This window comes from Lissotriton vulgaris, chromosome 5 (genome assembly GCF_964263255.1).
Source record: "Lissotriton vulgaris chromosome 5, aLisVul1.2, whole genome shotgun sequence".
Lineage (NCBI taxonomy): Eukaryota > Metazoa > Chordata > Amphibia > Caudata > Salamandridae > Lissotriton > Lissotriton vulgaris.
The window spans coordinates 60,027,655-60,043,603 of NC_141693.1; the positions used below are offsets into that span (position 1 = coordinate 60,027,655).

Consider the following 15,949-nt stretch of genomic DNA (forward strand, 5'->3'; position numbering starts at 1 on the left):
ATCATCCTATTTGGTTTTCCCTTGTGGACTAAAGCATCCCCATCTTTTTGGAAAGAAGGGTAATTTACATTTTGGAAGCTTTTTTTTTTTTATTCATGCAAACCCCAACTGCCTCAGCTCTTGATATCACTGCAACACAGGTCACCACTCCTGGCTGCTGCAGATGTGTTCTCCCTGGATGTATGACATTACAACGCATGCTTTTACCACGCATGCCTTTACAACAAGGTTTTTACATCGCAATCCATTACAACGCATAGCGCTTTGGGGTGCTGGATAGTGAAAAGTTTAATTTACTATTCCAACACCAGTCCCCGTGGACACTAGGGAAGGTGTTGGATAGTAAATGAAACTTATTCCCTATCCTAGAGCGCCCCCCAGCGCAATGCGTTGTAATGGTTTGTGTTGTAAATACCGCGTTGTAAAGGCACTGTGTGGTATAAGTTGCGTTGTAAAGGTTGTTTACCGTTCTCCCTCCAGTATCGCCACCGTAGGCACCAGCCTCAAGGTGTGACTGACTACCCGCCTGCTCCACTCTGCGTGCACACATCAAGACCACCCAAGATGTCTTCCATCCTCGCCATCAGTCCATTCGTGATCTCTTGGTCATCCTCTCCACAGGCACCTACATGGAAGGTGTGCCTGGACAGAACATAAATGTACTTTGCAATCAATGGTGTTTTGGAGGAGAGGAAGAGAGAGCTCCAGATTCTCACACACCCTTTTCGGTCCAGTCTGCTTCACACTCCATGGTGAGTGCATATATTTTGCACCCCTGGTACACCCTACTTGTGAAGATTTCATACTCTGTCAAAGGAGATAAAAACTTGATGGATCAATGGATGAGTTTTATGCCTGGTTAAAAGACCTGGCGAGTGTGTGCATGTTAACTGATGAGAGCTCAATCCATAATCAAACAAAGAAGATAAATACATCCAAACCCACTACCCTTAACAGGAGTCTTCAAAGTGGAACTCGCTCATGAGAAACAAGCAGTCAGGGCAGAGGTGCTCATTACCAAAGAGTGCAGGAATGCTCCTAAGCACCAGGCAGCCACAAGTCTTCAGCTGATCCACTTTGCCTCCACTGCTGAGCTGGACAATCTTCTCCTGGAAAGCAACAGCCTGTTTCATGGCATTGGGTGTTTGAAAGGAAAGACTGTGCATCTGCAGATCGATCAAGCTATTGACATCAATGAGGGGCGATTCATCTCCAGGCAGAAGTGGAAGAGGAGCTATGAAGGCTGGAAGAGGAGCTATGAAGGCTGGAAGAGGCTGACATCATCGAGCGAGATTATGGGTCCACTCCCTGGGTTTCCACAACTGTTGTCACCCAGAAGCCCAAACAGCCAGGAGAGGTGTGGCTGTGTGTGGCCATGCACCTCCTAAATCAGGCATGCCAAAAACAACAACATATCACGCCTACAGAGGATAGACTAATAAATGAGGTCAAAGGAGCTAGCTTGTTCTCCAAAACAGATAATAAGTCAGGCTATCACCTGCTGATGCTCGACCCCACTTTTTGATATATCAGGTCCTTCTCCTCACACCTAGGTCTGAGACTATACACAAGATTAAACTTCAGTGTCGCTGATGTTTTTGAGAACACCATCCCAGAAGTTCTATATGGATTGACTGGAATAATTAACATCAGTGATGACATCTTGGTGTAGGCACACAATGTGACAGTCATTATTGTGTCCTAAAAGTCCTACAGTGCCTTCAAGCGGCCTCAGGCTAAACCCTGCAAGTGTGACTTTCTAAAGCAACACATCAGTTTCCCGAGACAGAGATTTTCAGCGGAAATGGTGACTCCGAATCCCAGCAAAGTCAAAGACAAGAAATCTGCACTCACACCAGCTTTCATGACAGGAGTAGGACGTTTCCTGGGCATGATGACATACTGTGGTAAGTTCACAAAGAACTTGGTAGCCTTTACGGATCTAACCCAGGCACTTACAAAGACTGATGTCAAGCAATGGTCATAGAGGGTAGATAGAGTTTCAACAGACCAAGGATGGGGCACCGCAGTATCTGCAGACTGCCGCTCCCTCAACTGCTTCTCCAGGCCCGGGACTCCTACCTCACGACTCTCCGAGCTCCACTCGGGAGCCAGCGGCGCCATCAGCCTCAGGGAACTAAAGTTCCCAGCAACCTCCAGGAGGCGGGCCTGGCCCTTTTTCGCACCTCGCAGCAGATTAATTCCTTCTGCCGCTCCCGCCTTGCGGGAGCTGTGCGGGCGGTGCCCGAGCAAAGCCTAGGCAAAGGGTGAGCTCGTCTATGCCTGTCAGAAACAGGAGGAGGCTGGGCTACCCCTCTTACGCCCACAGTTTCAGTTACAGTGTTCTGTGGCTTTGTCCCCCCTGACACCGTGCCCGGCGCTCTCCCCTCAGCCCAACCTGCACCAGACTCCCAGTAGTTACTGTCCAGCTGCACCCTTCTTCACCCTGGTAGCCTGGGCCGGCTGCACTTGACCTTGCAGTCTGGCTTCTTCCCCATCCCTTTCTCCCTGCCTGCCCAACCTATCCCTTGCCCGCCGGCTCTGCTGGGACTTCCCTTCAGCTGCCTGCAGCCCTGCGGCTCCCTACACCTCGCCTCACGCGTCGCTCCCCGTCGTGCCTGCTGTCTCCCCCTATGGGCACCCTCCTGCCAGTAACCCAGTCCTCTGGCATGGATACCACAGCGCACCAACGCAGCAGACGCTCACAGTGGGTATGCCGTGCATGGACTCTAGGTCTCCACCCACCACGGATTGCCTGTGCTTCACATCAGACGAACTTAGAGCCCTGGACTTCGGATGCCAGAACAACTGCTGCACCCAGGCCTCACCCAGGACCACAGATGGCCCTTTCTCCTGCCGGAACTGCCGATTTACCTGCATCACAAGAGAAACAACTGACACACGTTCATCAGCCACAAAAAGTCACTCACTCAACAGCAGGGCTGTGGCCAACCCCTTCAGAGAGATCAACTGCCTGCTGAACAACGCACGCTCTCTTGGAAAAGACGCCCCAGAAATCTGGAAAACCATCACCACCCCAGACACCATCTTCATCACAGAGACCTGGCTGAACCCCGCATCAGCACCTAGTATAGCCACAGCCATACCGGACGGATGCAAGATCACGCACCGAGACCGGACCAATAGAAACAGCACCATCACAGCCATAATCTACAAAGAGACTCTCAAATGTGCAACCACAACAGACAACACCACCCCCTTCATGAGGCACCTCAACTTCCAACTCCAAACGAACAGCAAACCCACGAATGGAGAAACCCTCACCTACAGACCCCCCGGGACTCCGCCCTCCCTTCTGCAACCCCTTCTCCAACTTCATCGCTCCTATCACTATTGAGGTGAAACTATCTTCCTAGGGGACCTCAACTTTCTCCTTGAAAACATTGATGACACCAACACGGCTGACATCCCAGAAAGTATGGCCAACCTCAAACTTGAGCAATTAGTCACCAACCACACTCACATCACAGGAGACACGCTTGACCCTATCTTTACACCCACACTGAACAGCTCACCTGGACCGACCACCACTGCGTCCACTTCATCTCAGAGCCCCTCAAAACCCCCACCTCCACTGCCAGCGAAACATGTCGCAGCCGGTCCAAAGCATCAGAACAACGCTGGATCAACACCCTCAACTTTCACCTACCCACCTCCACAAGGACACGGAACAAGCAGTGGACAACTTCACTAAATGGATCACAGCAAGCGCCCTGAGGAATCCTACCAACCCCAACAAACAAAAACAACACCCCCAGGAGCTGAACTAGTACACATGTTATGGAGCTGCCCCCGAATAGGAGTGTACTGGAATACGATAACCAGGATATTACACACATGCACAGGTCGAGCACTACCTTTTGTATACCTCCTGTATCAATTCAGGAGGACGCCTGCCACCAAAGTAGGGTTTAGGTACCAAGACTTGGGGATCATAGTAGCTAAAAGGCTCCTAACTAGATGGTGGAAAGTGGTGGACCCACCACATATTCGGGCATGGCGTCACTCATTGTTAGCATGGGCCCGGGCAGAAAGCATCTCCATCAAGCGTGAAGAAACGTTAGAACTGCATTGAGAACCCATAGCAGCATGTTGGGACAACCTCTTAAATGAGCTGCAACAGATAGAGGGCAGTGACCCTGAGGATTCGCCTGGTTGCGACGTGGGCGAATAGATGTAGCGAACCATACACTAACCATACACGCTAACGGGCGTACCATGATATTCCAAGGGTGAACGGAGACCACTTAAGAATGTGAATAAGCGTGGACACTACGCAAAGGGGACATTGAGTAACACAGCAGCAAGGAAACATTACGCAAACATGCCCAAAGATGGAGAATTTACTAAAGAATAAGGCCTGAACATGGCTTTAATTACATTTCAATGCTGTTTGGAAGCAGAGAAGGGATGTTTTGAAGACTGGCATCGTAGTTCGGAAACTTTGAATTCGTTTTTCCACAACTCCTAATTGAAGAAACCGAAGGGGAAGTTTCCAGAATGTGCATTAGTTTTCTGTGTATACAGGGAACTCTTCTAAGGACTTCAGGTAGGTTTTATAGATACAAATAGGTTTTGTGAGGACAGCAGCTCATTTCTGTAGCAATTATTTCAATATTCAAATGAGTTTTCTGATGACTTACAAGGATATAGGAACATTTAAGAGCATTTCCTGATGACACAAGGGAGTTTTCAGAGGACTTAAGTTTTCAGAGGAATCAAAGGTATTTTCCGAGTACTTAAGAGTTTTGTTGAGTATACAAAGTGATTTTATGAGGATCTGAAAGTTTCCTAGCACTTTGTGTGAGCTTAGTAGTGGCATTTACACACCGCAGCAGTGAGACCTGCTCCTTACACGCTGAGGGGAGGATAATAAACCAGCCTTACCTGCTTAGGGTGCTTCCGACATCCTGCAAAACAGAGAAACAAACACAGTGAAATCAGTTGCCAGAGAAGATGTTGAAGTTATGGCAGTATTTTTAGGAGTGAAACACTTTGATCTATCTACGTTTTGAAAACAGTCGCTGGGGTCACATGACACGGCACATTCTGTGGCATCGCATGACCAAGCGCAGAATGTGACATTCAGAATGACGTCAAATGACGTAGCAGAAACTGATATTCTGAATGGTAATGACACAGCAAAGTATCATTCTGAAGGGAGTCACAAAACACAGCACATTCTGATATTCTGAATGGAGTCATTTAACACATTGTATGATGTTCTAAACAGGGTCACGTGCATGAGCATTATTTACGACTTGCCAGGGGTCGCAGCTACGACTCCTGGATTGCCCCTTGTGACCCATGGCACTGCTTGTGCGACTCCTGGATACAAAGGTAGTAAAATCAGTGCCAAGAAGACAGAGGCAGCTCGCCCTTATGAGAGTTGTGCTCCGCCTCCGTTTTCTGCCACTTTTTTATTACATTAACAGTGAATAATCTTCCAAAAGTCCTTGTTGTAGATCCTGGTGTGCCATGTTTTATTATACTAATAGCATTACAGGTAACGAGCGTTGCAGGAGGAGGTATGAACAACAGGGAGACTAGAAGAGTGTTCTTCAGAAGAGTAAGGTACAAACAGAAGCATTACTAAAAGAGTGCCATGAAGGAGTAGTTAAGAGCCTAAGGAGTAGAAGAGTGCCCTGCAGGAGGAGGTACAGCCAGAAGGAGCACTAGAGGAGTGCATGTAGGTGGAAGCCATCTAGGAAACGAGATCACAGCTGCCCATGAAGAACAAAGACATGTGACCGCCTCTTGTGCAGTTATGGATTTTTTAAGGATCTGCTTGTGTGAAGCTCCCGCCAGTTACTGGATTAATTCATCCCAGAATGGGGTGAGCTGTTAGAGTGAAGAGGCTGAGAAGGGAAACTCTCTATTAAAGTTTAAAGTAGAACCAGGCAAGAGCAAAGGATTTGGAATATTGGACTTTTTAGGACAAGTAGTCTATGACCCTCATGCGGCGTGGCTAAAGTTCATGTCAGTATAAGGACTCAAACGCACTGTTTAGAGGGTGACGCCAGGTTCAAAGCTGGCGAATGGAAAGTGTCCTCATCAGAAATACAAAATAACTCTGAGAGAGAATATAAACTATTAAAGAAATAATTGTGAAGCACTTTCAGATCAATATTTTACAACTGTGAAACCTGTGTGCGTTGTAGTGGTTTATTGATTCACAGCAATTGACTGCGCCTTGATGACCACTCTCAGAGGACCAGCATTTGTGATAATACTCTGTGACATCAGAGCTTTTAGGAAGAGCTGAACATGGGACTACTTTAGTAATTCATGACCATCAATGATGTAAATGGTGTTTTACGTTCAATATGATTCAGAATGTGTCAAAGAAAAACTTCTTTCTAGTAAACATTGAATTTTTGATATATTGTTTCTATTTACATATTTCTCTGAAATTCTACCATCTTTGAAGGTATTGCTCCCCACATCTGTGTATTGTCTATTCCTGGGGTCTTCAACCTTTTCTGTAATAAGAGCCACTTATGATCAAAGCAAAGCACCGGAGATACTATCATTTGTGTTGTAATAGTGACCACGTCAGACAAGATTACAGTAGTGGTCGTCCTGTGCACGATTACCAGCAATTTGAAATGCCTCTGCATGAGTAATACATGACGGCCACAGGTGCAATGCTCCCGGCCAATGGTAATAGTATTAATAATGCGTCTCTCCAAAGCTGCATGAGTAATACATGACAGCCACGGGTGCAATGCCCCCGGCCCATGGTAATAATAATAATAACACGTCTCTCCAAAGCTGCATGAGTAATACATGACAGCCACGGGTGCAACTCCCCCGGCCCATGGTAATAATATTAAGAATACGTCTCTCCAAAGCTGCATGAGTAATACATGACATCCATAGGTGCAATGCCCCCGGCACATGGTAATAATATTAATAATACGTCTCTCCAAAGCTGCATGAGTAATACATGACATCCATAGGTGCAATGCCCCCGGCACATGGAAATAATATTAATAATACGTCTCTCCAAAGCTGCATCAATCAATCAATCAAAGACATTTGTAGAGCGCACTACTTACCCGGAGGGTCTCAAGGCGCTTGGGGGGCGGGGGGTGCTGCTACTGCTCGAACAGCCAGGTCTTGAGCTTCTTCCTGAAGGAGAGGTGGTCTTGGGTCAGGCGCAGGTCGGACGGGAGGGAGTTCCAGGTCTTGGCGGCCAGGTAGGAGAAGGACCTTCCTCCTGTTGTCGCTCTTCGGATGCGGGGTACGGCAGCGAGGGCGTGGTTGGTCGATCGGAGGTGGCGTTTGGGAGCGTAGAAGTTGAGGCGGTTGTTGAGGTAGCTCGGGCCTTGGTCGTGTAGGGCTTTGTGTGCGTGGGTGAGGAGACGGAAGGTGATTCTCTTGTTGACAGGGAGCCAGTGCAGGTCTCTTAGATGTCCGGAGATGTGGCTGCGTCGGGGGATGTCGAGGATGAGTCTGGCTGAGGCGTTCTGGATCCGCTGGAGTCTCGTCTGGAGCTTGGCGGTGGTTCCGGCGTAGAGGGCGTTGCCGTAGTCCAGTCGGCTGGTGACGAGGGCCTGGGTGACCGTCTTCCTGGTCTCAGTGGGGATCCACCGGAAGATCTTCCGTAGCATGCGCAGGATGTTAAAACAGGACGCGGAGACGGCGTTGACTTGTCTGGTCATGGAGAGGGAGGAGTACAGGATGAAGCCCAGGTTGCGTGCGTGGTCCGTCGGCTTGGGTGCGGTGCCCAGGGCTGGGGGCCACCAGGAGTCGTCCCAGGCGGAGGGCGAGGAGCCCAGGATGAGGACTTCCGTCTTGTCCGAGTTCAGTTTCAGGCGGCTGGTTGTCATCCACTCGGCTACATCTTTCATCCCTTCGTGAAGGTTGGCTCTGGCGGTGGCGGGGTCGTTGGTGAGGGAGAGAATCAGCTGGGTGTCGTCAGCGTAGGAGATGGTGTTGAGGTTGTGTTGGCGTGCGATGGCCGCGAGGGGGCTCATGTAGACGTTGAAGAGGGTGGGGCTCAGCGAGGATCCTTGAGGGACACCGCAGATGACTTCGGTGGCCTCTGACTTGTACGGTGGTAGACGGACTCTCTGTGTTCTTCCATCGAGGAAGGAGATGATCCATTCCAGTGCCTTCTCATGGATTCCGACGTTGCTGAGGCGCTGCACTAGGGTGCGGTGGCAGACAGTGTCGAATGCCGCGGAGAGGTCTAGGAGGATGAGGGCCGCTGTTTCTCCGTTGTCCATCAGGGCTCGGATGTCATCGGTGGCAGCGATGAGGGCGGTCTCGGTGCTGTGGTTGGCTCGGAAGCCAGACTGTGAGGGGTCGAGGGATCCATTCGTCTCGAGGAAGGCGGCCAGCTGTTTGTTGGCGGTCTTCTCGATGACTTTGGCTGGAAACGGGAGGAGCGAGATGGGGCGGTAATTCTTGAGTTCGGTGGGGTCCGCTGTAGGTTTCTTGAGCAGGGCGCTGAGTTCGGCGTGCTTCCAGCTCTCCGAGAAGGTGGCGGTGTCGAAGGAGGTGTTGATGATGTCCCGCAGGTGGGGTGCGATGACAGCATCGGCCTTGTTGAAGACGTGGTGAGGGCAGGGGTCGGTTGGAGATCCGGAGTGGATGGAGTTCATCATGCGGACGGTGTCTTTGGTGCTGATCGGAGTCCAGGCGCGGAGGGTGGTGGTGGGGGGCGGTGGTTCGGTCGTGGCGTGCGTCGGTTGAGTGCTGAAGCTGTTGTGTATGTCCGCGATCTTGTTGTGGAAGTAGGAGGCGAGGGAGTTGCAGAGGTCTTGCGATGGGGTGATGTCGTTGTTTCCGGCGTTGGGGTTGGAGAGCTCTTTCACGATGTTGAAGAGTTCCTTGCAGTTGTGTGCGTTGTTGTCCAGCCGGTCCTTGAATGCAGTTTTCTTGGTGGCGCGGATCAGTTGGTGGTGCTTCCGGGTGGCAAGCTTGAGGGTGGTCATGTTGTCCGGAGTTGGTTCCCTTCTCCAGGCTTTCTCGAGGGCTCGGCAGTTCTTCTTGGAGCTCATGAGTTCGTCGGTGAACCATGGGGCCTTCTTGCTGCCGGGTCTGCTGGGCGGGGTCCTCAGTGGGGCGAGTTCGTCCGCGCAGTTGCTGATCTACTTCGTGAGGTTGTCGGCGGCCTGGCTGGGGTTCGCTGAGCTGGCGGGAGGGTGCTGGCTCAGGGAAGCGGCGAGCTGGTCGGCTGTGACCTTGTTCCAGCTTCTTCGAGCAACCTGTTGCTGGTGGTGGTGGATCGTCGTTCTTTTGAAGGTGAAGTGGACGCAGCTGTGGTCCGTCCAGTGGAGTCCGGTGGTGTGGCTGAAGGTGAGGTCTTTGCTGGATGAGAAGACGGCGTCGAGTGTGTGTCCGGCGAGGTGGGTGGGGGTGGACACCAGCTGCTTGAGACCGAGGTTGGCGAGGTTGTCGAGCAAGGTGATGGTGTTGCGGTCGTTGTTGTTCTCCAGGTGGAAGTTGATGTCCCCCAGGAGGATGTAGTCGGCGGAGGGGAGGGCATGCGGGCTGATGAAGTCGGCGATGTCCTCGCTGAATTGTGTGCTTGGTCCCGGGGCTCGGTAGATCAGGGTGCCTCTGAGGGTGGTTTTGGGGTCCGTGTGGATCTGGAAGTGCAGGTGTTCGGCGGTTGTCAGGGTGTCGTCGATGTTGGTCTTGATGCGGATGGTGTCCCTGTAGATGATGGCGAGGCCTCCTCCAGTCTGGTTGTCGCGGTCTCTTCGGGTGTTCTTGTAACCCTCTGGGATGGCGATGGCGGGCGCTGAGGAGTCGTTCATCCAGGTTTCCGTGAGGAAGGCGACGTCAGGGGCTGTGGTGTCGAGGAGGTTCCAGAGTTCGATGGCGTGTCCGTGGACGGAGCGGGTGTTGAGGAGGATGCACTTCAGGTGGTTGCTGCTGGTGTTCGGCTTGGTGGGTGTTGGTGCGGGACAGGTCCGGATGCAGGTGAACTTGCAGGCGTGGCAGCTGAAGGGTCCGTGGGTTCGTCTCGGGGTGGCTCGGTAGCATCCCGGGATTCGGCCGGTGTTGAGTGCGTTGAGGGTGGCGGCGTCGTAGGTCCGGCGGGTGGGCTGGTGTCTGCGGGACCCAGGGGTCCTGGCACTGGGCGCGGGCCAGGCGCAGACGGGCTTACCTTTGGCGCACCTTCGGCGCTCAATCGGTGCTCCCGCTGCGCGCGTCCGCTGCGCGGTCGCTCCGGGGGCGTCATAAGAAGGGAGCCGGTAGGGAGGGTCTGCGGGGAGGCGGGAGCGGGCCGACCAATCGGCTGGCGGGGGGGCGGGGCCGCGGGCTGGCAGCGGCGGGAAAAATGAAGTCGGGCTTGGTGGGCGGCCCTGCGGCGGCTGGGGCAGCGGCGGGAAAACCGGAGGCAGAGGCTTGGAGGGCGGCCCTGCGTCGGCTGGGGCAGCGGCGGGAAAAACAGGAGGCAGAGGCTTGGAGGGCGGCCCTGCGGCGTCTGGGGCAGCGGCAGAGAAAACAGGTAGGCAGCGGGCAGCAGGTAGGCAGAGGGGGCGACCAGGCCAGAGGCGCAGTGGTCGCTCCCTTGGAAGGGTCTGGGTCCCCTTAAGAAGGGAGCCGGTAGGGAGGGTCTGCGGGGAGGCGGGAGCGGGCCGACCAATCGGCTGGCGGGGGGGCGGGGCCGCGGGCTGGCAGCGGCGGGAAAAATGAAGTCGGGCTTGGTGGGCGGCCCTGCGGCGGCTGGGGCAGCGGCGGGAAAACCGAAGGCAGAGGCTTGGAGAGCGGCCCTGCGGCGGCTGGGGCAGCGGCGGGAAAAACAGGAGGCAGAGGCTTGGAGGGCGGCCCTGCGGCGTCTGGGGCAGCGGCAGAGAAAACAGGTAGGCAGCGGGCAGCAGGTAGGCAGAGGGGGCGACCAGGCCAGAGGCGCATGAGTAATACATGACAGCCATAGGTGCAATGCCCCAGGACCATGGTAATAATATTAATACGTCTCTCCGAAGCTGCATGAGTAATACAGGACAGCCATAGGTGCAATGCCCCCGGACCATGGTAATAATATTAATACGTCTCTCCGAAGCTGCATGAGTAATACATGAGAGCCATAGGTGCAATGCCCCCGGCACATGGTAATAATATTAATACTACGTCTCTCCAAAGCTGCATGAGTAATACATGACATCCATAGGTGCAATGCCCCTGGCACATGGTAATAATATTAATAATACGTCTCTCCAAAGCTACATGAGTAATACATGACAGCCATAGGTGCAATGCCCCCGGACCATGGTAATAATATTAATACGTCTCTCCGAAGCTGCATGAGTAATACATGAGAGCCATAGGTGCAATGCCCCTGGCCTATGGTAATAATATTAATAATACGTCTCTCCAAAGCTGCATGAGTAATACATGACAGCCATAGGTGCAATGCCCCCAGCCCATGGTAATAATATTAATACGTCTCTTCAAAGCCGCAGGAATTAACACTCAAATAACACCTCTAAATAGATTTTAGAAATCAATTTTTCCTCAAAAGATCAGTTCATGAGTTCTGAAACTAAATACATATTCATCTTTAATACACGCCTAAGAATTTTAGTGAACATATATTAATTCAACCATGGAAAATGTCTAATTTAGTAGGCTGGGCTATACACAAGAGTTACTTGCAGGTATCTGGAGAGACACCAGTAGCTCACAGGCTACTCATTGGAGAAGCCGGGTCTATTGAAATTATAAGTCAGTAGAGTGACTGCCTTGGTGGGTGGTAGCAAGCAGAGGGCCACTCTTATCAGATAAACCAAATGTATAGGACCCTTTGAAAGTCATCGACAGGTCATGGGTCATCGTCCTTGATGACAAAAAATGGTTTATCAACAGGTCAGGAGTCACCTTCCTGTTATTACAAGAGAGGATACTCCAAAAGGTCACGGGAGATCATCCTAGAATGAGTTGCGAGGTCATATCAACGGGTCCGGGTCCATCATTCTAGCAGGAGGCAAGAGTGGTCCTCTGTTGTAAGAAGGATGAGCCTCCCCTGGACTGTGGGTCTTACTGCTCCCATTTCATTTCTCAACACTGGCGCAAAACTGTACGCCAAACTTTATCTGCAGTGGTGGTGGTGGGCTTGATTCCCAAATTGGTCACCCGGAGAAACATGGGTTTACTATCTATCATTTTCCTAGAAGCAGAAATGGCATTTAAACATGTGTTTAGAATAACTGGTAAATTACACGTTTCTACCAACATTGACATGTCATGGTCATTATCAACAACTTCAACTCAGACTGTTTCAGTACTGGCAGTGGAACCAGAGAGGGATGCTCTCTGTCACCCTCTGAGGGATGCTCTCTGTCACCCTCTGAGGGATGCTCTCTGTCACCCTCTGAGGGATGCTCTCTGTCATCCTCGAAAGGATGCAATCTTTCACCCTCTGAGGGATATCCTGTATTTTCTCTGACACCATTATCTAGTGCCCTTTACATGGAGCTACTTCTCGGGAAGCTTCTTGGCTGTAAACTATTCAACCTATTTGAACAGAACATCACTGTTAAAGTGACAGCGTATGATCACAATAAGGAGGTTTATACCTCTAATCCCACCCTAAACCATATTGGTAAGGAATTTGGTTGCCGTTCAGGGTGTCAGGAAAACACAGTCATAAATCCAATTTCTTTTGCTGCCGGGCAGCAATTTGTGGACATTCATTTTGCACACCCTTTAATATAACCAAGGGTTACCCGTCATATTAAATTGTCACTATTCTTCAAACTAAAGAGTTTTCTGTGGCAATCTCTATCTTTATCTGGGGTGACAAAAAAAACTGTGAGCTGCCATTACCTATTCCAGATTCCTAGTTATATAGCTGTTCACCCTAACAAGAGGTTCAGAGCACACGAACCCAAGTGCCCACCAGCATCAGGAGAAAAGTAACAAAATTAGAACAGAAATGTTTTCAAACTTCTTAGAAAAGGAGGAATTTGGTTTCTTTCCAATTCTCTCGGGTGTTGTCACTCATTAAGCTTTCCATTTCTATCTAACTTTTAACACATTTTGCTCCTTGGTCTTCATATATTATTTACTGTCACTGGAATTGCTTGGTGTGTTGCATTCTCCCAATAGATAAAATACATAAATAATTTGTAAATAGATGGGTTATTAACTTGTATATCACACTGTAAACAGTCACTGTACATTTCACAGTTTGTATATTGACTTGGGCTCAAAGCATCAAGTGGGACAATGTAAATTATCCATGTCTGTAGAGTGCGTGGGGTCGCTGTGTATTGACCCAGCCAGGAGATCATATGTGTTCAACTCAGACATTTAATAATGCACACAAAACATGAATATGTCACTTCCTTCTTCTGTCTTATTTCCCAAACAGTATCTCACCTTCAGGAGTTCCCATGCCGGTGCCTCAGACTTCTTTTCTATCTCTGTTATCAGGGCCTTGAGAGAGGTGATTTGATTGGACAGTTTGGTGATATTTGCATTTTCTATCATGGTAATTTTCTTCTCCATCTCCTCCAGTCTTCTGTGCAGTGCTTGCTCATTTTCTTTCAGAAGCTGCCGCAGCTTTTCAAACTCCGATTCAATTTTATTCTTCTCAGCTCTTAGCTTGTTCTGTCAGAAGCAAAGAAAAGCTGTTTAGATATTAAAAAGCTTTCTACAAGCCATCCTTAGAGTCGAAGTTCAGAGGGAGGGTAGTGTGGTTGATAGTTCCTTCAAAAATGTGCTTTTCCTAATTTCTGAACTGCAGCCTCTTACTACCTTCCCTTCTACCGTCTTACGTCCTTCACACACTCCTGCCCTACTCCTTCCCTCAGACACTCCACAAACTGTAGAGAGGTCAGAATATGTGAAGCTGCAGAGAAGCCTGATCCACAGAGAGAGGGCAAGGAAGAAAACCCACTGCAGGCAGGGACGCTCGATCCATGGAGCCAGTGCAAGGATGAGAACCCACTGCAGGCAGGGACGCTCGATCCATGGAGCCAGTGCAAGGGAGAGAACCAACTGCAGGCACAGATGCTCGATCCATGGAGCGAGTGCATGGAAGAGAACCCACTGGGGGCAGGGACGCTCGATCCATAGAGCGAGTGCATGGAAGAGAACCCACTGGGGGCAGGGACGCTCGATCCATGGAGCGAGTGCAAGGAAGAGAACCCACCACAGCCCAAGACAGTCAAAGACCCAGAGACCGGCTGAAGTCAAAAGATGATGTAAAAGAAGGGGGGCCAGGAAGTTTCAGCCCATTTGGATGGAAGACATAAGATTTGGGGAGTGCAGGCTGCCCCTGTCCTGCCAGCACAATGGATGTGTTTGCCCAGAAGGAGGCGCTGAGGGGGTGTACTACAATGGCCCTCATTCAGAGTGAAGGGGAATCAGTGATGTGGGAATTTCACGTTCAAAATCATAAATAATGTATGTGCTTTTTGTTACAAAATGCAGAATTACCAGATAAATCAATGTTTCTGAAGGTAATTCAGGCATTTCTGTAAAAGATGAGTGAGGAGATTGGTTAGACATCTTGTCCTATCCTAAGATATGAGGCCGTGAGTTAACAGTTGAGGTGTGTCACACTGTGGCTTAGAGCAGGAGCCTATGTGTTATCAGGTGAGGTAAGTCACACTGTGGCTTAGAGCAGGAGCCTGTGTGTTATCAGGTGAGGTTCGTCACACTATGGCTCAGAGCAGGTCCTGGTGTGTTATCAGATGAGGTATGTCACACTGTACCTTAGAGCGGGAGCCTGTGTGTTATCAGGTGAGGTACGTCACACTGTGGCTCAGAGAGGAAGCCTGTTGGTTATCAGGTGAGGTACGTCACACTGTGGCTCAGAGCAGTGTGGAAATATAAATTTTTGGTCAAGTTATGTTCCCTATCGTGTACCCCACCGTCTCCATGTACCAGCTTAAAGTGCATGTAACTTCCCTCCTGTGCCAGCTATGAAGACGCAAATACATTTGCGTCCAACGTTAACATGTCCTCTTTCAGACCCACCCTGAATGGGTTGAATAGTCCGTTCCTAAGTATGCCATGCCAACGTCTTTTTGAAGTGTACTTTACACGTTTTTCAGCTCTGGCAAAGTAGGCCCTGAATTTCTGCCATCGAGCCCTTTTCTGGCTTCTGACTCTGAAAGCCTCAGCCCAGGCTGTCTCTGTACCCGTGAACTCTGACTTACTTTCTGCGCGGCTCCCCGCGTTTAGCTCAGCCTGCTGCCTGCCAAGACTGACTACAACCTTCGAATTATCTGTTCCGCTCCTCGAAAATGCATTCCTGCCTACTAGTTTAAGTAAACATCACCCCAGCTGTAGAGCAGAAGGGCCGGCCTCACTGTCTCCGTGCAAGTAATTCATAGCCTCTGTTACCATGCTCCCATGGAAGGCCCATGCCCCCACGCTTCTCATGCAGACACTTAGGCGCTTATACACGCACTCACAGTCAGTATAGAATAGCTTCTGCCCCAGAGACCTTTTCCGTTCAGATAATATGGTTCCCAAACATCAGATATCAGATATGATAGAAGTACGAGTTGATCTGACATGCCAGACTTCTGTCTCTTTCCGCCAGTGTAAATGTCAAGTCCCCCTGCACCCTCTGGTTTCACGTCAATCACACGTCATGCAGATGCGCGCGCATCCAGGCCTCAGATTTCTGCTGACATTACAAGATTTCTGCTTTGTGCCACCCACTTATGACACCTATCTGTGACGTTTCTAGCACACACCTCTAGTTCACGCCTTCTGATTACATATCACTACCACGTGAATGCTGTTATCTTGTCTTCTCTCAGCTGTTACGCCTACTGTATTGGTTTCTATAATGTAACTTAAGTATATAAGCTATGTATTGTCAATAAAATATTGCTCTATCCCCTTCCTGAACCCTCGAGGTTGCAGGAACATGATATCCAGGTCTTGACCATTCCTTTTTAAGGAATAAAACCCCTAAGAACTCTAAAACCACGGACTCTGTTTT

At 50.3% G+C, this 15,949-nt stretch overlaps 1 protein-coding gene across 3 annotated transcripts in view; it reads right to left on the reverse strand.

The window, feature by feature from the left end:
- The window catches only part of LOC147710155 (E3 ubiquitin-protein ligase TRIM39-like), a 99,038-nt gene that overhangs the window by 31,930 nt on the left and 51,159 nt on the right, over positions 1–15,949 (reverse strand). For 2 of the 3 annotated variants that reach the window (XM_086920850.1, XM_086920848.1), the window contains 2 exons: positions 13,366–13,596; positions 4,909–4,931 (listed from right to left, as the gene is read on the reverse strand). In XM_086920850.1, the coding sequence (XP_086776976.1) occupies positions 4,909–4,931; positions 13,366–13,596 (254 nt within the window). Of the gene's footprint in view, positions 1–4,908; positions 4,932–13,310; positions 13,597–15,949 lie in introns of all 3 variants that reach the window. The other variant, XM_086920849.1, reaches the window with a different exon arrangement.